The 20,315-nt window shown below is 34.1% G+C and overlaps 1 protein-coding gene and 1 long non-coding RNA gene across 8 annotated transcripts; one reads left to right on the forward strand and one right to left on the reverse strand.

The window, feature by feature from the left end:
* The first annotated feature begins 11,038 nt into the window (after positions 1 to 11,038).
* On the forward strand, positions 11,039 to 19,240 carry LOC144563093 (Transducin/WD40 repeat-like superfamily protein). 7 transcript variants are annotated; one of them, XM_078312483.1, is made up of 18 exons: positions 11,048 to 11,377; positions 11,505 to 11,855; positions 12,105 to 12,281; positions 12,939 to 13,029; positions 13,141 to 14,174; positions 14,263 to 14,400; positions 14,502 to 14,574; positions 15,868 to 15,907; positions 15,999 to 16,071; positions 16,141 to 16,209; positions 16,389 to 16,466; positions 16,554 to 16,663; positions 16,836 to 16,882; positions 17,009 to 17,180; positions 17,279 to 17,561; positions 17,670 to 17,764; positions 18,408 to 18,476; positions 18,607 to 19,240. In XM_078312483.1, exons 2-15 carry the CDS (start codon positions 11,632 to 11,634, stop codon positions 17,512 to 17,514), a joined length of 2,562 nt encoding a protein of 853 aa, XP_078168609.1. In that variant the 5' UTR covers positions 11,048 to 11,377; positions 11,505 to 11,631; the 3' UTR covers positions 17,515 to 17,561; positions 17,670 to 17,764; positions 18,408 to 18,476; positions 18,607 to 19,240. The 7 variants fall into 7 exon arrangements, with proteins under 7 accessions (XP_078168611.1, XP_078168612.1, XP_078168610.1 ...); XM_078312482.1 differs by having other exon boundaries at positions 11,051 to 11,377; positions 16,554 to 16,723; positions 17,279 to 17,517; XM_078312480.1 differs by having other exon boundaries at positions 11,053 to 11,377; positions 16,554 to 16,723.
* LOC144563095 (uncharacterized) lies at positions 17,446 to 17,981 on the reverse strand. The gene is made up of 3 exons (XR_013514259.1): positions 17,941 to 17,981; positions 17,685 to 17,849; positions 17,446 to 17,579 (listed from the first exon to the last, which is right to left on the reverse strand). It is a non-coding gene; the product is annotated as an uncharacterized LOC144563095 (long non-coding RNA).
* Positions 19,241 to 20,315: the final 1,075 nt, after the last annotated feature.

The following is a 20,315-nucleotide window of genomic DNA, read 5'->3' on the forward strand; positions in this document are numbered from 1 at the left end:
ACTTTTCATAAATTAAATGTACTAGAAGGATCACAATATTTTCTGGATTATCTAGAAGTGACTTTTGAATCGGGATCAATAACTCAGAATCTAAGCATTTTTATTTTTTTCCAATAACACATAAAGAAATATATTAATTTTTCTTACAGCCGCGAAAAACCTGATCTAAAAAATATTGATCCGGGTTATTTGTTGCAGTCTTTCTAATAAATCAAATTATATTATATTTTATCTATTTTCAAAGAAATATATTCAACATTTCTAATATTTTAATACAAAAAATAAAAAAATTTAAAAAAATTCTGTTTTATAAAAAAAAATTGAGACTGAACGGTCCGTCCGGTCTGGGGAAAAGCTGATTGTGAGACCGAACGGACTGTCCGGTCCTTATGGTTTTTAAAAAAAAAAAAGTAATCTACATAAAATTCATTTAATTATTTATGGTTTATAAAAAAAAATCGAAGTAGTATCATTTTATTAGATTTTGACAATTTAATGTTATGTTTGAATTTCGGAAATTTTTTCTATGTTATAGATATATCTTTAGTATTAATTTCGCTAACATACTAAAAAAATATTTAGAACTAATAATCTTACAATTATTAATTACCATTGTATCTCTGAAATTAGTATTTGCAAAATTTGATGTGACATTTTTTAAAGATTAGGGTTGAAATGCCTTTATTTTTTGTGCCTCCACCATGTCTTTATTTTTAAAAATATTAATAAATTAAATTTAAATCATAGACATCAAAATAAAACCGTTAGACATGATCTATGTTATTTTCTATATGTGCTCATAAAAAAAATATCACATTTTGATTTTGTTTTTATATGAATCAATTATTTGAAAAATCAATATCTATAAATTACCCACACTAGTACGTCTTTACAAGCTCTTGATGTCAACCAAAACAAAGTTGAAATGTCATAAATTTTTTACACGTGCATTGATAAAATAATGTAGATCATATTCAATGGTTTTATTTTAACTTTTAAGTTTTAAATTTTGAATTATTAAAGTTCTTACAAATAGAAGCATAATGGAAGCACAAAAAATAGAAGCATTTGAACTCTCCTCTTTTTTAAATTAGATTGGTTCAATGAATTTGATTACATTTTTTTCCAATACCTCAGTTCATCCAGCTTGATCGGCGAAATATACAATTTGTAGCAATTCAGTTTTGGTTATTTATTTTTTTGTTCTTACAACATAATTATCTTTTTATTGGCAAACTGCAAAATTTACGCTGCAAAGCATTGTATGCATGCATGTAGGGCTGTAAACGAATCAAACCGAATTGAACTTATTTCAGTTTGAGCCTGAGTTTGAATAAGATTCGAATCAAACTGGTTTGGTTTGTTTCGAATCGAACTAATTTTAAATTGAATTAATTGTGAACTACAAATTTTTTTGAATCGAAGTTAGTCGAATTACAAACTTCAATTTTTTTTTGGCAGTCCTAGTTATACCGATAGTTTATGCATTATTTTTCTTCTCATGAAACAAAATTCACACAGTTTCTTTTTACCTTTCACGAATTCACACTAATGAATTATGGACTAATTCAAAATTTCCTTACATTTTACGCTGTTGGATCGATTAAAATCACAGCATGGACCTAGTTAAATGTAACTTATTCCATTGTTAATTTGTTACGCTCCTAAATATTTTTCTATTATAAATTACCATTATATTAATAATTTTGAGCTGTAATATAAGTTTGGTTCATGTATTATTAAAGATTAATTGTTGAATCTATTAGTTGCATTATTTGAGATTCGAACCTAAATAGTTTGTGAATCAATTTCGAACGAATATATTGAGTTTGAGTTTAATTTGAATAAGATTCGAACCAAACTGATTTGATTTGTTTCAGTACCAACTGAATTAAACTCAAATCGAATTACAAACAACGAATTTTTTTTTGCACTCCTACATGCATGCTATGCTATTTAAAAATGCCAAATTCATCGAAAGTGTACGGGACAAAACAAAATAAACAATGTCAATGATTAAACGACAAAAATGAAGTTTAGCTAGGGATAAGAAGTTAAAACATTGAGATCTATCATCTATCCGAACAAAAATATGGAAAAAAGCAGGAGACAGATTTCCATGAAACCTGACAGATCTTGGCTTTCAAGTCAAACAAAACAGGAGCTTATAATAATGGAGATTGGAGAGAGAGGAACAAAAATACAAGACAGGGTTTGGTTGATGGCGGTCTCCAGTTTTGTATAACACTGGATACCTCCTACTTTTCAGTTAAATAACGCTTTAAAAGTTTGAACAAAAAGTTCCTTTGTCGGTGCCTCTCAGAAAAAGAGAGCATAGAATATTCTATTAAAAAAACTCGTGCTATATTTCGTAAGAAATATTTTTGAGAATTCAAATTTTATCAATTAACAGTTTAACACAGTTCAAATGAAAATCCAAATTACTACAGCTGACGTAAAGAACAAGAGATTCAAAATTAGTGTTCTATTTGGTGATAATTTAAGAATAGAACTAATTAGTTACAAATAAACACTAATCTCGTATTATTAAAAAGACATTCGAGATTAGGGTTCTTAAATTTATTAAGTTTTTTGGTGAGTTTAATTTTAATATCTATTAGAATGGAGTATGGCTAGTATAACATCAGTGTCATTTAAGTCTATATAACACCAATTCCAAAAACATATCAGATTGACTTCAAACGGTGAATCCAAACCGTTCAAACCGATCTACTTCATTAGTTGTGCGTTTACATGCAAATTTATAAACTTTCGAATTCATTTAGTATCAAGTCAAGCGGTCAAATGAGTGACTTTTTAAGTTAATTGTAATACATTCATTTTTCAATATTTTTATCGCTTGATTTGATGCTAAAATAACTCGAAAATATAAAAAAAATTACATGTAAACGCATCACTCATAAAGTAAATCGGTTAGAATTTGAAGTTTATTTAATCAATTTTGAAGTTAGTATCATATGACACCAATGTCATATTAGCTGGACTCATTAAAATGAATTCCAACGAAGAATATAAATTGTTGAACGTGTGTGAGGCCTTTACATATTAAAAAATAAATTTTCAACTTAATTTAATATAAAATCAAGTAGTTCAAAAAAAAAGTTTATATGTTCATTTTAATGCGTTTATTTTTTTACTGGTTAAAATTAAACTGTTTGCCAAATAGCTTTGTAATTATCATATAAGCTCCCAAGTGTAGCTTTAATCTGCAATCGGGTTAGATACTATGAACTAAGTAGATAGAGGTTCTTTTTTTTTTTTTTAATAAAACGTAAATTAATAAAAAAAATTAGATTGATTAACTCTTCAAATTACAAAAACTATTATAATTGAAAATTATTTTCGGTTACTCCCTTATATAAACGCCCACACATCGTGATCCCATAGATAAACAAAAAAATGGTAGCCGTATATAATTTTCAGTTACCAGAAAAAAAAAAAAAAAAAGAGAGAGATGATGACCGTATATAATTTTCAGTTATCAGGAAAGGAAAAAATAAAATGGTAACTGAAAATTCTATTCAGTTACGACAAAAAAAATTTGTTGTATGTGGGGAATTAGAGATTGTGGCCATTTGTACTAATCGAAAATAATTTTCAGTTCTTACGGTTTTTGTAATTTGACGAGTAATCATTCCTTTTTTTATTTATGTTTTATAAAAAAAAATAAGTGTCAAGGTTCTCATTTGAAGTAGGGAGAGTATGTATGGTCAGGGATGCAAAAAGGATTTTCGCTCCTCTCTCCTCTCTTTTCTTAGTGTCACCTAAGAAAATTTCATACTCTCGTTTCTTGTCTCTATTTTCTTGAGTGAAGAAGAGAATGAGAGAGGAGAGGGAGCCGAGCTAAGTAAAGTTAATTGAACCTGAAAGTGTGGTATCGTGGAATTTGGAACTGAAAGCACGGCCTTAAGGGCAAAAAATGGATTTAAAATTATGGAGCTCGGTTGAAATATTGTTTGAATTTTGAATGGGCTCGGCTGGGCCAAAGACAAAGTTAAAAAAGGGGCTGAAATGGATTTAATTCGGTTAGGCTTTTTTATTGGGTCAGGGTTTAGGGTTAGAGCATCTCAATACTCAATCCCAGAAATTATATGAATTTCTAATTTAAATTTACGGATGCACAAAAAATTTCAAATTAAAAACAAATTTCTTATTAGAAACTGATTTTTAACCACCAGTATGGTACATTTTTTAATTATTATTCATTGAAATCTCTATCGCACTTTCTCAGTAAAATAAAGAAATAATATTACTACTGATGTGGTCATGTGGAGCTCAAAATAAATTAAAAGGTTTCAAGAATAAAGCGGTTTAGAAATTATTCCTAATTTAATTTCTATTATCTCCTAAACAGCTGTAATTAATTACTATGTAATTTCTGGAATAAAGATGCTCTTAGTAGTTGGGTAGTAAGCTAATTTGTAACTTACTGTTTCATGCTAATGTCATAGGGTGGTGTTTCGTGCATTTTTTTTTCAAAAAACAAAAATTATTCATTTTTGTATTTTTTTTCTACTTTATTTTATATTAAATTAATTTGAACATTTAAATTTGTATTGCAAACACATCACTTGTAATATAAATCTGTTTTAGCAATTTAATTTGTGATTTGAAAGAAAACAACTCATAAAGAATTTGGTGAGCTTGAGAACACCCTAGTTCTACTCTATAATATTAAAAGAAATCAATCCGATATTTATAAATATTTAATGCATTTAATAGAAGTGATATTTTAAGGTGAAGTAAAATAGACTATTTTACAAGGGGAATAAAGTAAAAGCATCAAATTTATCAAACATAAATATTATAAAGCGGTTTTGACAGAAACGAAAGGTAGTCAGGGAAAATGGACTAAAAACCTCGCCTATAAATTGAAAATTTTGTTTATTCAATTTTGAAATTTTTACATATGTTACTTTTCAGCCTCCTTATAAAAACACTAAAAGCCTCTTCAATATGAAGTTTCTAGCTCCGCATCTGCGACTTCAGTTTACTTATTCGTCGATTGCAGGATACTTCTTTTTATTTTTAGTCATTTAATTATTTAAAACTCTTGTTATTATAACAAATGATTTTTCCTATCCAGTTTCGAACTCATAACCTCTCACATAGAAACTCTGTGCTTTTGCCACTAGACCAAATGCTAGTTATCTTATTTATTTATTTTTTAAAAGTAACAAATTTAGTTTTATGCGTTTGGTTCAAGCTTTAGGACGGTGATTCCCAGGCATTCTGATTTCCTGGAAACTAATTCCTGCGTTTGGCAAAATTTAGAAGGGAATACACATGATAATCAACGATTCCTTGCTATCCTGATTAATTCATTTGTGGCTATTGCGATAGCAAAAAAAAAACGTGGATTTTCTTTGTTCCCGAGCGACGGTAATCACCTAGTGCGCGCGATTTCTTATTTTTTTTTCGTGAAACACTCTCTCTCTCCCCGACTTCTCTTCTCTTCTCCGAGAGGGACAACTGTCAGCCTCTGTCTCCAATATCTTAACCTCCTTACTTATGGCCAGTATCTCCTTTTTAGATTTCAAAATTATCATTCATATTAATTACATGACCAACTGACAAACAAATATAATCTTATACCTTAGTATATATAAAGCTATTTTTTTACAATTAGAATTACCATTTATTTTAGTTGCATGATTAAGTGCAAATCAAATCCCCCCAAAAAAAACTTCTTATTGCCTAATAATGGGTAAATTTCACCGTAGGTCACTAAACTTTGTTATTTGTCACGAATTGGTCACTCAAGTTTGATTTGTTCATTTTGAGTCACTCAACTTTGTTATTTGTCCCAATCAAGTCCCTCTATTTTTTCCATCCAAAATTTTAATGGAATATACTAATTCCGTTAGTATTTTGGATGGAATATGCTCATTTCATTAATATTTTGGATGGAATGAGTATATTCCGTTAATTTTTTGGACGGAATAGGAATATTCTGTTAAAATTTTGGATGGAAAAGTGTAGAGGGACTTAATTGGGACAAATAACAAAGTTGAGTGACTTAAAAGGGACAAATCAAACTTGAGTGACCAATTCGTGACAAATAACAAAGTTTAGTGACCTACAGCGAAATTTACCCCCTAATAATCTATAAGGCTACTGTCACCAATAGCTCTAGATTAAGAATTATCATTAATTTTAGTTACCTGGTCAAGCAAACTTACAACCCATCGACCTATATCACCTACTGTTAATTAACAGATTGAACTTACAAATTACTCCGTTAATATTCGTGCGGAAGCGGATTTTGCGAGCGTAGCAGTATTATTGGTTCTGCAAGGAATCACAAGCCGAAGCCGGAAGCCCTGTGTTTTACAGGACCTAAGACCTTCAATTATTAACAAAGTATCTTGGTGCTCTGTTACTTTTCTCTCTTTCAGTTACTATTTCATTTTTTATCTGATGGAGAGAGAGAGAGAGAGAGACAGATATGGATGGTTTATATAAAACCAATGCACCTTTTCATAATGGGATGGCATCTATTCATAACGGGTCGGGTTTTGAATTTGGATTTCCCATAACGGACGTACCATTTAATAAATCCAACACCTGCAAAGAAGAGAAATGAGCAATCAGTATTACAAAAGCATAATAGTCCTTAATATCTCTTAAATTCACCAAATTAATCCTCAATTAATCAGCCAATATAGAGAACTGTATCAGCACTTCCATAATTGATACTGACTGTTAAATATGGTTCAAAGACTTTGAAATCTAATTCTCCACTGCCCAAATGTCTCAATTCAAAATATATATCTATCATTTTTTCAAAATGTGCAAATCTACAGCCTTTCTTTTTAAGTATTTCATGTATAGTAAGCAAAAAAATAAATGCCAAACCGTCCTTTTGTAGGACTACAATTATTCAATTTTTTTGTGCAAGGATACATGGCTTTCTTATTTGATAAAGATGAAATAATATTTCACATTACAATTTGAAATTTCTAGCTATTGAAGCGTTTTTGTCATAAAAAAATATACATTTTGGCAGTTATGTACTTATGTCCATCAAAAAGATAAAATGAGCCGGGAGAAAACTGGAGACGAGTCTCTTTTGGAAAAAGAAAATTTATTTGATGCTTGTTGTTGAGAGCAAGATGAGGAATTCGCATCCTCTGAGACATCTCATATTTTGCGTGACTTTTTGGAAAAATCTCAACCGTTGCAATACGTTCTGTGCGAATCTCAAAGCTCAAATAATACTGGCCCCTTATGTCACCCCTGAATAGGCACCGGACATGCCGGTCATGCAAAATATGAGATATATCTTAGAGGATACGCACTCGCAAGAGGAGAGGGTAGGAGATGGTCTTGGAGATTAAAGGTTAAGTGAGAGGAGAGGGCGAGAAAGAGGTCGGGGAAAAGAGGCGAGTATGAAAAAAAATATTTTTGGAGGAAGGTATTGAAGGTTTGAGGAAGGAGAGGGTAAATTTGTCCATTTAATATTAAAATAATTAAATAAAGAGTTAAATAGGTAAAATGGGGATAAAAGAAATAATGCAAAGTTTTGATGAGGATATTAGCTATTATGTTGTTTTGATGGGAACATTGGCTATTTTAAAATTTTACATGGGTACACTAGAAATTTTCCTTTTAAGTTATTGTGAAGATTAATGAGCTTATTGGTTGGTTCTGAAGTTCGTTCCTGTTGGTGCTAGCCTTTCGTCTGTTGGTTCTAGCCTTTCGTCTTTCCAGTTATTTATCTTCAAACTATTTTTTATATTCACTTTTTTTTTGGCATGAAAAGCCCGTAGGCGATTGCATTAATCCGATGATTTACAAAGTAGCTATTATATACGATTCTTTTGTTTAAATTAAAAAAAAGTATTAAAACTTATACATTGAGCTACTTTTACAATCATCTAATTTGCTATGTCTACAAATAAAAGATACGTGAAGTCAGAGAATGCGAATTGGTCTACAAATAAGTAGATGGGTCTTCCGATTTTTTTTTTTGATAATGTAGACACAACAGTAATTTTTTTGAGTTGCATAGCTCACGGACTACTCCACATCGAACCCTTCCTTGAGGCCGAAACGTCTTCTTCTTTCCGAATTCAACGCTGCCTAGAGGGATTCACAGTAGAGAGGCACTGAATCAAATCGGATCGGGACAGTCACCACTCAGAGTGGAGAAAGAAGAGGGCACTGAATCAAACCAAACCAGGTTAGTAACCAGTCAGTCGAGATGGCACTGAATCAAATCGGAACTGAGAACTAAATCAACCGGACCAGAACAGTCACCACTCACTCAGAGAGGAAGAAGCAAAAAGAGAGAAGAAAGGAGACAACTCTTTGCGTTATCATCATCGACAACAACCAAAAACGCATACCTTATTCACATATAGATATAGTAGATACTACAAGGTGAAATGAATTCACAAACCCAAAGAGTCAAGACGAACGAAAAATATAACAAGCAACAAAACCCTTAAACAGAGCCATCCGCTCAATTGAGACAAAGCAAGATGAACTGGGCTGACAAGGGGGGACAGGTGGAGGGGCAGGATGGAGCAGCCGGTCACGAAACGACTCTCAAACCAGCTTCGTCTTCGTCTCCACCTTCTGATCAATTTTTCTTTCCAGCGGAGTTCCCTAGGCGAGAAATTATATTTACTGGATTCTCTTATTGGGTTTTGAACCTGTCATCTTCCACAAAGAGAACATTGTCTTTGTTATTTGATCAAAGACTGATTTTCACTTCGTAAGAGTTGTTGCGGAGAAAAAAATGATAGAATTCCTTTTCAAATGCTATTATGAAAATATATTAAAATCTGAAGTCCTTTCGATCTCTCTTTTAAGGAGATGCATCTAACAATTTTTTTTTTGGTTGTAAGCCCTTAGGCGATATCATTAAACATCAGAGTAAATTACAAGTCTATTCTAGCGTAGGTATTCCTATTACACAAAGATAGTATCCTATACATTGGACTACTTGTAAAATCTCTCACTGCTAAAAATTACAGAGAAGATGAAAAGTAAAACCAATAGTTGCGAAATGTTCGGTTTGCGCCATATTAGCAAGTCAATGGGCATGTTCATTATCTTCTCTTGATATGCAAATGTAGCAGTAGAGCGAGTGTGACTACACCGTGTCAACACCGCCTAGAAGAGTACGCACCCGAGAGACATTGAATCATACCGAACCAGGAACTAAATCAACCGGACCATGACAGTCACCACTTCAGTCGAGAAGGCACTGAATCAAACCGATCAGGGAACTGAATCAACCGAACCAGGACAGTCACCACTCAGCCGACGAGGCACTAAATCAAACCAGACCGGGAGTTGAGTTGACCGGACCAGGACAGTCACCTCACAGGAGGACACAACAGTAGAAAGAGACATAAAGACAGGAGGAGGGGAGGAAGGAGGAAGGAGGAAGAAGAAAACACATCATCATTATCATCATCATCGGCCACAACCACAGAACACTTACCTTATTCATATATAGTTATATTAGATATTATGACGGGTGGAGCGAATTTACAACACCCTCAGCTGAACCCGGAAAGTCGAAGTGGATCGATAAGCGATGACCGGATCCTAAACGGAAGCACCTGCTGGGTTGGAGTAAGTCGAGATGGACCGACGAGTGGTGGTTAGATCCGTTGGACGGAAGTACCTGCTTAAACGTGAGACGGAGCATTAAGTAATGACAGAATATCCGCTCGAATAAAACAAGTCGAAATGAACCGGGAGGACGAGGAGAAGGATAGAGGTGGCATGGCGGAACGGAGAAAAGATGCAGACGGATGACTCTCAAAACTGCTTTTTCATATTCTCTCAAAATTTCTGAAGCGGAGTTTACAAGGAAAGAAGCGGAGCTTATGAGGAGAGCTCTCTGCATCTAACAAGTTTATTATATGTGAACACAAATAACTGTTGGTAAAAAAGACCCTCTGTATAAGTTAGTTTCAGAATTGATAAAGATAGAGATCAAAATCTTTTAATTTAAGTGTTCATTAAAAGATATTTAGTTGGATGTTAAATTTAAGGCCTTTCACATAAAAAATATTATCTGAACACATTAGATTAATATTTGATCATTGAGAAGTAACGCATGCTTATAATGACAACTAAATTACGACAATTAACTTATAATCAAGTTTTTCTTTAAGATCTATTTGCGACATGTTTTAAGTTTTGTTGAAATTTGAAAATATCGTTTTAACTACAAATATTATTAGACCTTCACCCTCAGAATTGGAATCAAGATAACAAAAACAAGTTTTCTTCTGATTTTATAAAATAATTTGTGTTCAACAAATTTCGGACACAATTTTATTTTCTCAAAATACTAACATTAGTATAATGATAATTAACAGGAAATTTTTATTTTTACCAATTAAGAAAAAATGATAAACCAAATAACTACAGATTATGATAAATTTTATTTTTTGACACGTAGTTTGGAGGTTCGCAGTTTCAAGTTGCAGACAATTTCCTTTTCTTTTTTGTTATGTCAGAAGCGGCGTTGACAAAAAAAAATTACAACTATTTTGAACTGCTAACCAAAATTGTCAGTGACTCTCAAACAAACTTGGTGATCAAATTATGTCAGAAATCTATTTTTTAATCCTTCTTGAGCAGTGCTGAGAGAAATTGTTTTTCAAGCAACCCCTTTCAATATCATATGGTTAATCTGACCATCGAACCAAATTATGCCCTCGAGATATCTCAAACTTACCTACGTGTACGGTGCCTATTCGGAGAGAGCGCAAATTTTCCTCTTTCAGATCGAACTTTACGGATATCTCAAATTCACCGTATAGCATAACCAAATGAAGGGAATTAGGCTGGGGCTGGGCTTAGAAAGAAAGAAAGGAGTCAAGATTGTTGGCTTGTAGAAGGAATCTTTGAGGCGAATTTAACTAGGAACCACTACTTGAATTTGAGGATTGGCTGAATTCCATAGCAATGGAATAGGAAAAAGGGCAACTCTGCGGAGTATTCTCCGATCTAAGAAACCTCAGTACAGTCTCTATTATCCAAAAAGAATTATTTTACAATTAGTGGATCCGGGCCGTTCTTTTAAATTTGGCACAAATCTCAAAGCCTAATTTTCCTCTTCGTACCCCCACCCTTCCCTTCTCTTCCTCAGCGCTTCTTAACGGGACGGTGCGATTGCGAATCCTGCCTGCCTGCCGGCTCCGTGCAGTCCACCTCTGTTGCGTCCCGCTATCTCAAAATTCAAAGGATCGTCCTCGTCCTGTTCGAAATCAGGCTGCTGTCCTTCATACTTCTCCTCCTCTCCTCTGCTCACTGTCCGCGCTTCTCTGCGACGCCCTACGCTCCGTGCATCAGGAGGTGGACGTAATTTTTCATACTATCCAAGGTTCGCGTTCATGCTATGAATTTCTATTTTTCTTTTCTTTTCTAATGCTATTACTATTATATATAAAAAAAAAAAAAAAAGAATTTTGGAGGCCGTTAAAGGAAGGTTTTAATACTTCTCGTTTCAGCCTTTCAGGAAACGCGTTAGGACTTAGGAGCGAGGGTTTTACAAGAAATATTCCGACTTCTTGTTGAACGAAATTATAATTTCCTAATCTCCCCGGTAAAACCGCTCCTTCTCTCGGTTGAAAAGCCATGGCGGCACTCTCGATCCAGAGTGAATTGGAAGGGGAAGCGGAAGTGAAAGGGAAGGGAGGGGAATATGTAAGCGAAGAAGGCGAAGTAGCAATATTTGATTACTGCATCGACAATTTCTTCTCCGATATGGACTACATTTGCAAACTGTGTTCTTCCTCATCTCAGCATGACTTGGATTTGGCAGACATCGACCGTTTCTCCTCTATGATCACCTTCCTCAAGTATTTCCTTATAGCGTCATGATTTATTTATTTTTTGGTTTGCCTTATCCTTCTTTCCCAACACTATTTCTTTCTCAAGCCTTGGTTTAGTTAGGTGAGGTGATGGGCAATTTGGCCTCAATAATTTATGTGCCTAAAACTAGATTATTTGACATATATAAACCAACAACTGTTGCTTTGATCTGATCTTTTCGAATTGAAACTGATGTTTGTTATTTAAGTTAAATCATATATGTACTATATATGTAGGGAATGGAAGTACTTCCAGTATGACCCAAGAACTGTGAGCTTTCCATGTGAAAGTGAAAGAGTAGTTACCGGCATTAGTCCAGGTCCTGTCAGGCAAGAACTTAAGCTGCCACAGTTTTCTTCTGCAGCTATTCCCAAGGCCGGAAAGTTGGCTGGAGAAGCAGATTCATCTACCAGGTTTTTCTTTATCTCTTTTTAAATATTTTATCACATCATTCCTATCACAGCTGGTTCTTGGTCCATGCAGTTTTTACTGGTGCCTGTCGAGGTGGCAATCAATCGAGTTAGGTTTGGGTTGGGTTGATGTCCTAATTATGTAACAGAGAAACAGGTCAAGTCCATGCAGCAGTAAGGTCAAAGTAAAGCTGAGCAGGACCCTAACTATGAATTTTATGGTTTACAACTGCCCAATATGCCAGTATTATTTAATTTTGGAATTGGAACTGATCATTATCTTTTTAGATACTTATTGATTGAAGACATTAACTTGTTTTAAATTCAGTGCTATTTTTTTCTTTTAAACAAAAAATAAGATTAAGAGTTGGTAGTTGTTAACAATTATCAGAAATCATCATTTAAAACCGATTGATTAACACATTGGTGGGCCTTAATGGGTACGAGAAATCAATTGGTTATCCTGTTGGATCAGCCTTACCTGGTCTCAGATTGAGTCAGGACAACAATACCAGACCTGGGTAGTTTTGAATTTGGATATCCTTGGTGAAAATTTGGCATTGGGCAATTGTTATTGTGGAGTGGTGAAATTAAGTAGTTCATACTTGTTTTTCATGGACGCAATCTATTTTATCAGTTAAATAGTTACTTTATGTACAGTGATTTTGTGTTATGTGCTGGAGGAAGTGTGTGGGCATTAGACTGGTGCCCTCGAGCAGATGACAAGCCTGTTTCTGCCATAACGTGCGAGGTTGCGTTCTTTGTCTAAATTTATCTATCTAAATTTTTTGTCCATCTAAGTCTAACGATTTATACTGATCTCATTTTCTTTTAATTCTTTAATTTCCTTGGATTCATGCAGTATTTGGCAGTGTCAGCTCATCCGCCAGGGTCCTATTATCATAAGATGGGTGCTTCTTTGAAGGGAAGAGGTGCTATACAGATATGGTGTTTTGTTACCACCAGTGAGACTGTAGAATTGTCTAAACCTCCTTATCGTGTTGTCAAAAGGAGAGCTAAAGAGGCTCTGACTGTTGAGGATGGTGTTGAAAATGATAAACAAAAATCACAAGCTTTGATTAAGCGTAGAGGAAGGCCTAAAAAAGTTTCCCTGATGGATGAAACAAACGGGTGCCAAGTTGCTAAACAAAAGAAAATTGGGAGGCCCAGAAAAAGGCCTACAGATGAGGAGACGTGCCCAAAAGTGCCCAAGAAAAGGGGTAGACCGCGAAAGTATGCACAAAGCTCCAATATTGAAGAGGAAGATAAACTTCTCTTACCTGTAAGCATTAATTTGGAGGGAACTGGAACTACACTTGCCTTGCTACCTCCACCTGATGCAAAATCAACTCAAAAGGGCAGGAAAGGTAGATGTAAGAAAGGAAATTTCCGAAGCCAAGAAGTGTGCCCTGTGGCTTCTGGTGCCAAGTTGAATGCAGATATGGATAAGGATTTACAGTGTTTTGAAATGGCTCAAAAGGGGCATAATGATGCGGTTGACAATGAAGCAAATTCTCTCCCAATAGTCGAACCACTAGATGTTGCATTGCCGTTAGCTGTTCTGTATGAAAAGAAACATAACAAGAGAAGGTTGAAAGAGAAACAATCAATACAGAAACCTGTTGTTGTTGCTGCAGAAAACAACATAGTTGAGTATGTTACCTCGTCTGAGTGTCAGATAGTAGAACCAAATTTAACTGAGACTCAGTGCAATGCAGAAGCAAAGTTGGCCAGCTCAGTGTGTTGCCCAAAGGAGATGCTATTGCCAAAATTGGTATTCTGTTTGGCACATTACGGTAAAGTTGCATGGGATATAAAATGGAAACCCTTTGCAACCAGCTCCACTGCTCGCATGGGCTATCTCGCAGCGCTATTGGGCGATGGATCTTTGGAAGTGTATGTTATATGTTTTCATTTTTCTTTTCTCTTGTTGCCTTTTTTTCTTTTTTCCTAAGAGATGCATGCACTGTTGCTATCATTGCAGATGGGAAGTTCCATTTCCAAGCACAGTACAGAGATTATATAGTTCAAACCCTGACCGAGGTCAGGGTACAGACCCCAGGTTTCTAAAATTGAAAGCCATCTTCAGATGTTCAAAGTTAACAGTTGGCAATAGGCAAAGGTAACTTCATTTGCATGTAAATTTTAAATTGATTATCTTTTTTGTTGCCGCTTTGTATTAGTTAATCTTTTTATGGACTCCTTTGTTCGAATGTAATGCAGTATTCCGCTGACTCTTGAGTGGTCAACCTCTCCTCCTGGTGATATGATATTAGCTGGATGCCATGATGGCACGGTAAATATTATCGAGAAAGTTAGATATATGCCCATCATAACTTCTTCAATTAGATATTTCCCCATAAAAAAAATCAAAATTAGTTATTTTCCCATCTAAATAGATCTATATGATAAACATATTCATTACTCAATTAAATCAATTAATAATACTGATTAATAATAAATAAATAAATAAATAAAAAGACAGTTATGCCCTTCTCTTGCCTCCCGTTTAAGTCCGTCCTCTCCTCTCTTCCTTTGGATGCAAGAAACTATATCTCTTACTCAATCTATTTTGAATCTATTAGTAATGAGAATCATTACGTTGTACTAATTAAAACATAAATGGTTGCTTGCTTTGTATACCAAGCAAACTAACCAGTTGTGACTGCTACCCAACTTTAATAAGTGAGTTGAAACTGGCCAGTTCAGAAGTCCAGATGTTAAAAGCAGAGTAAATACTGGTTCATGAAATTTAGTACCAACTTTATTGTTTAGTTCGGCAATTGTATAAAATTTGCTGAACTGATTTGTAAAATTTACCAATGTAACAAATTGGAGCTTAGAGGTAATCCAATGTATCACGAAATGAGTGTGATAAGTTGAAACTAATAAGCTGCTGCTATCTTTGATATGGTTTTTGTACCTTTTGACTTATGCCATTATTGCTTTGGTCTTGTAAGAAATTTTGGAGTTGGAATTTTTCTTATGCTGATTTCATATAAGCGAACAAACAAATTTTAGTAATCAGAAAAAAAAATCGTCCACTTGAATAAAGAGAAGTTGTGCTGGAAGCATTGAACAGTAGTCGTCTCATCCTTGATTAATTCTCTCTTAGTCTGGATCTTAATTTATGAGATTTTGTTATGGGTGGAGGAAGGTTGTGCGGGAAGAGGAGGGTCGCGTGCAGGAAGAGGAAGGTCAGGCAGGATCTGAATTGAGCGGGATGGAGAAGGGTTGTTCGGGAAGAGGAAGGGTCAGGAAGAGGTATTAGTGAATAGTGATACATAATTTTGAGGGTAAAATTGTCAATTTAATTTTTAATTAATATTAATAAGTATTTTTAATGAAAAAAATTAGAAAATGGGGATATTAATAAAATTAGTGAGTTTTGATGGGCAAATAACTAATTTTCAAGTTTGGATGGGTAAATATCTAATAAAAAAAGTTATGATGGGTATATATCTAAATTTTTATACCATAAGAATTTACTTGCCATTGTTCAAAATATTTTGATATACAGTGGTCAAGTTGCATTGTCAGATTCTTTATTAGCATGAAGGATTTAGTTATTCAAATATGTACTTCGCAGGTTGCTTTATGGAAGTTTGCAATTCATACTACTTGTGAAGGTATTTAAGCATGATTTGAATTTTTTTGTATAATGCACAAGTTAGATGTTGCTAGGTTAATTTACATCTCTTTTGTACGTTATACTTGCAGACTCAAGGCCATTGCTTGTCTTCACAGCCGACTCTTCTCCTATTAGATCACTTGCTTGGGCTCCTCATGACAGGTGCGTGTCTCAACTTAATTTTTTGTTCTTATTTACTCCAATCGAGTATTAATCAGCAAGCATACCCAGTGAGAATCCAGAAGATGCAAATCTCTTTGTAGTTGCCGGTCCTGAAGGTCTAAAATTTTGGGATATCAGGTACATGCTAAAATATCTGTTCCTTGTATGCATTATCCCGATTAAATAATAAACACAGTTACAAGTATTATCAACAATGTAAATACAACTAAAAGTTATTTGATTTTACGGACAAATATCAACCTTTGTGGTTATTTTTGTTTAGTTATTTTCTTAAAGTGACAATTTTGGTGACACAGAGATCCCTACCATTCATTGTGGGAAGTAAATCCAGCTCATAAAGCTGTGGTGAGTGTTGACTGGTTGAAGGATCCAAGGTACCATAAGATATCTGCATACAATTTATTTATCATGGTAGAACTAGTGGTTTATTACACTTCTTTTTATTGGTTTGAATTGCATAGATGCATTTTGATGACCGTGGAAGATGGAACTATGAGGATTTTCAGCTTGCCGAAAGGAGCAAACGACTTGCCTGTGACGGGGATGCCACTTCCAAGAAAGCAATTTGAGGGTATATTTATTTACACCATGTCCATTTTTGCTATTTGGAGCATCCATACGTCTCTGACAGGTTCAATGCTCTATCTTTTTCTTCTTTTGGTGTTTTCTGTTTTTAAGAGCCACTTGTGAATAAAATGCACAAGATATTAATTACTGAGATCCGTGGCTAATGCATCCATCAGGTCTTGCAGCTTATTGTGTTACGGATGGCTCTGTCGTTGTATTTCAGGTAAAATGCTTATTATTGCTCTTGGTTTTCCATCATCTCTAAACTAGCTAAACTGAAATGGGCTCAATGCACCAGCATTTATTTTGTGTTTGCTGTTGTTGATCTTTACTTTACTTTGCTTTGTAGCTTACCGAAAGATTTTTGGAGGCGGACCCGACCCGGAACCGAACCCCATACTTTCTTTGTGATCATTTTAAAGATGGGGGAGGAATACTTGAACTTGGTCCCCCATTTAGAAACACCATCATATCAAATCTTCCTCTTAAGCCTATTAAAGGTCCTAGCCGGTATATTATGGGTAAGCAAACAAACCTTTTTACATGCTTCACTTTGATTTCATATATTTAGTAGATCCAACTTAACTCTTCCATATTCATTTTTATCTTGATGTGTCAGGTAATGACAAAGCCCTAGTTTCAGCAACCAATCCTCCGCCAAATAGAGACGAGGAAAATAATGTCGATGTGGGGATGTTACCTGAAGTAGATGATAGCTGTGACAATGGATTTCCTTCTAAACTAGTGGCATTGCACAAAGTGAGATGGAATAAAAATAAAGGCACCGAAAGGTGGCTTTGTTACGGTGGGGCTGCTGGTATCATTCGTTTCCAGAAGATTTCCTTTGATTCTTAGAGGGTGGGCCTTGGCTCTTCTCAGACTATATCTCTTCAAACTTTTAGGTGCTATTGCATTGTGTTCTTCCATGCATTGAATATTGAAGTTTCTTTCATTTTCTCTTTATTAAAAGAAAATTCCATTGAACTAAACAATATATGTCCCTTTTGCAGTATGAGATCGATAACTATGCTGAAATCAAGCATAATGAGCTTGACAACTGCCAATGCTTGTTAAAAATTGAGCTGACATACTCCTCTCTACAGAGGTGAGTGTTCTCTTCCTGGCACAACCTCAGGGTTTGTGTCTGCAAGGAAATAAAGTTTGAAATGGGGATGACTCTTTATATCCTACTATCTTGTAACACCATGAACCAGGATGTATTCCCATTTCTGTAATTTTGCACAACACCAGCAAGTTCAGTTATTAGGGATTTCATTTAACATTGGGGCATGGTACTTCAATTTATTTATGGATCAATGATGAAAATTTTTGTTAGTTTTATGTTTTGTATTGCAATTAATTAAGTCAGACAACAAAGGGATTTTGGTACCAATGGTTTAGCTGGAATTGAAACTGTTTAGAAGAAAATAGATCTGATACTGCCACACATACCCTAGTGTTCTGTGGTTGGTTTGGTGTTGATAAGGTGATTGACAATAGACGGCATAGTTTAATAGGTAACCATAATGATTCAGTGCTTTCACCTTTATTGAAATTTTTTCTATTTGCAATTTCAAGCTATTGGATTGTTGAATCTTAAAATCATATGTTCAGGCTGAAAAATTGAAAAAGAAAATTACTTAAAGTTTCACGGATTACATGGGACCTACAAAAGGCAACTTATTTTTAATCTTCCAGTCAATGAGGTCTCTTTTCTATCTTAATTTCTTTGATAAATAACTGTATAGGAAGGGAGATAGAGGGAGAAGCGGATGCGCTGTTAGAGAAACTCTGAGGGACATCCCAACCATTATGAGGTTAGTTAATATTGTTTTGTCTTTTTTATTCTGTACTATATTTGTTTAATCTCATATTCTGCAAGAAATGTAGTCAGTTAGGCTTATTTCTAAGAAATCATTTATTATTATTTTATTTTAATTTGGGCAGTGGGAAGAAACTTTCGGAAGACGAGCTCCATGCTAGATATAAGATGCTAACATTCTTGAAAGTAGAAGAGAGCAAGCAAACCATAATAAAAAATATAACAAAATGATTCCATAAACCGAATAGAAACGAACATAGTAATTCTTTTTTTTATTTTTTTCCTCTTTTTTTTTTCAAAAAAAAATATTTTACTCATTTATTTTATGTCATTTTTTTGCAAAAAAATATGGGGGGTGAAGAAGTATTTTTTTTTATTATATTATAACTTTTGTATATCCATACGCAGATATTTCTGAAAAATTGATTGAAATATCAAAATTCTTTTCATTCCTTTTATCTCAAAAAGAGATTTTCTTCTTCAAATGACTTGTATGAAAATAAAGAAAGTGTCAAAGAAAGAAAAGGAACACACATTTGGTGTCTCGAGGAATGAAAAATTGGTGGGGCGCTTTAAAGATTTGGGTCTTTATGTAGATGTAGAGCTTTCTCCCAACTTGCTTGTACCAATTAAAATGGTACTATTTGCTTGTAGTCATTGTACTAATGTAGAGATGCTTTGATAGAATTTGTATTATTTTTTTTTGATGAAATATAGGGATCAAGTCTCTATTTTATATCAGAATTTGAATTATTCAGCTATTCATATCTCATTTATAAATCATACGCTTAATACATATGTTGATGGGTTTTGCCTCTTTAACGAGAGATGCCTGTTCAATTTCCTCAAGCAGCATCTGCAACGAAATAAATGTGAAAGTTTATGGGAATCTTTATAAAAATAAACATTTAAAAAAAAAAAATGGAATTCCAAACTTAGTACAGCTTACGTTAACGATAAATGGAATTTGGACCAATTTTATGCTGTTCTCTCAGAAGAAAACATTTTCGTTTTATCCTGAGCAGTCTTCCGAAAGCTTTTGTAATTTATTCTTCGTTGGTTCTCCTGTGCAGAATGTGATAAGAGGTTCGAGTATAGGCTTACTCTATTACCTTTACCATTACAAAACATATGTTATATAACAAATATAAGCACTTGATTGGATAAAGTGCAAACTTCTTTTCTTATGTGTTTGTGCGTTTTAAATTTGTAAATTTTATGACAACTTGTTGCTAAATATGATGATGAGAGTAAAGTTGTAAGGTAGTATACTAGTAATTGATGGTTGTTTTTGCTTCAACCTATCTATAGACAACTAAGACCAGTGATAGCTAAGCCCATAAATGGTGGGCCAATCTTTACTCTTCAGTAACTCCACAAAAAGCTCACAAGATAAAAAGTATAAGTTGGGTTAGCCCGAATTTATAAATGTTGAGCTAACAATAGATGACTTTTATAAAGCCCATAAAACAAAGCGTAAGTTGAAAGAAATGCTGCATACATACATGCTAAGTACTGCCGGAATCAATAATATCAGAATCGATCGCACATCAATCCGGCAAGGCGTCTTTGATTCATTAATATGACCGCTGATTACAAATTAATGGCAAAGAGTATATTATCTATATTAATATTTTAGTTATGAATTATGAAAATATTAATCCATACTTTTTTCTAGCGAACATGAAATAAGGTGATAACTCAAGTAATACGAATTGAGTTATTCCGGTTTTAATACATATTTGTGTGTGGGGCTGAGCAGGGTTGGCCGGAGGAGGCGGTGGCTAGGGGTGACATTAATTACCTCGGTTTATCTGTGGTAATCCTTTCTCTC

The sequence above is a fragment of the Carex rostrata genome, chromosome 12 (assembly GCF_964058835.1).
Source record: "Carex rostrata chromosome 12, lpCarRost1.2, whole genome shotgun sequence".
NCBI classification, from domain to species: Eukaryota; Viridiplantae; Streptophyta; class Magnoliopsida; order Poales; family Cyperaceae; genus Carex; species Carex rostrata.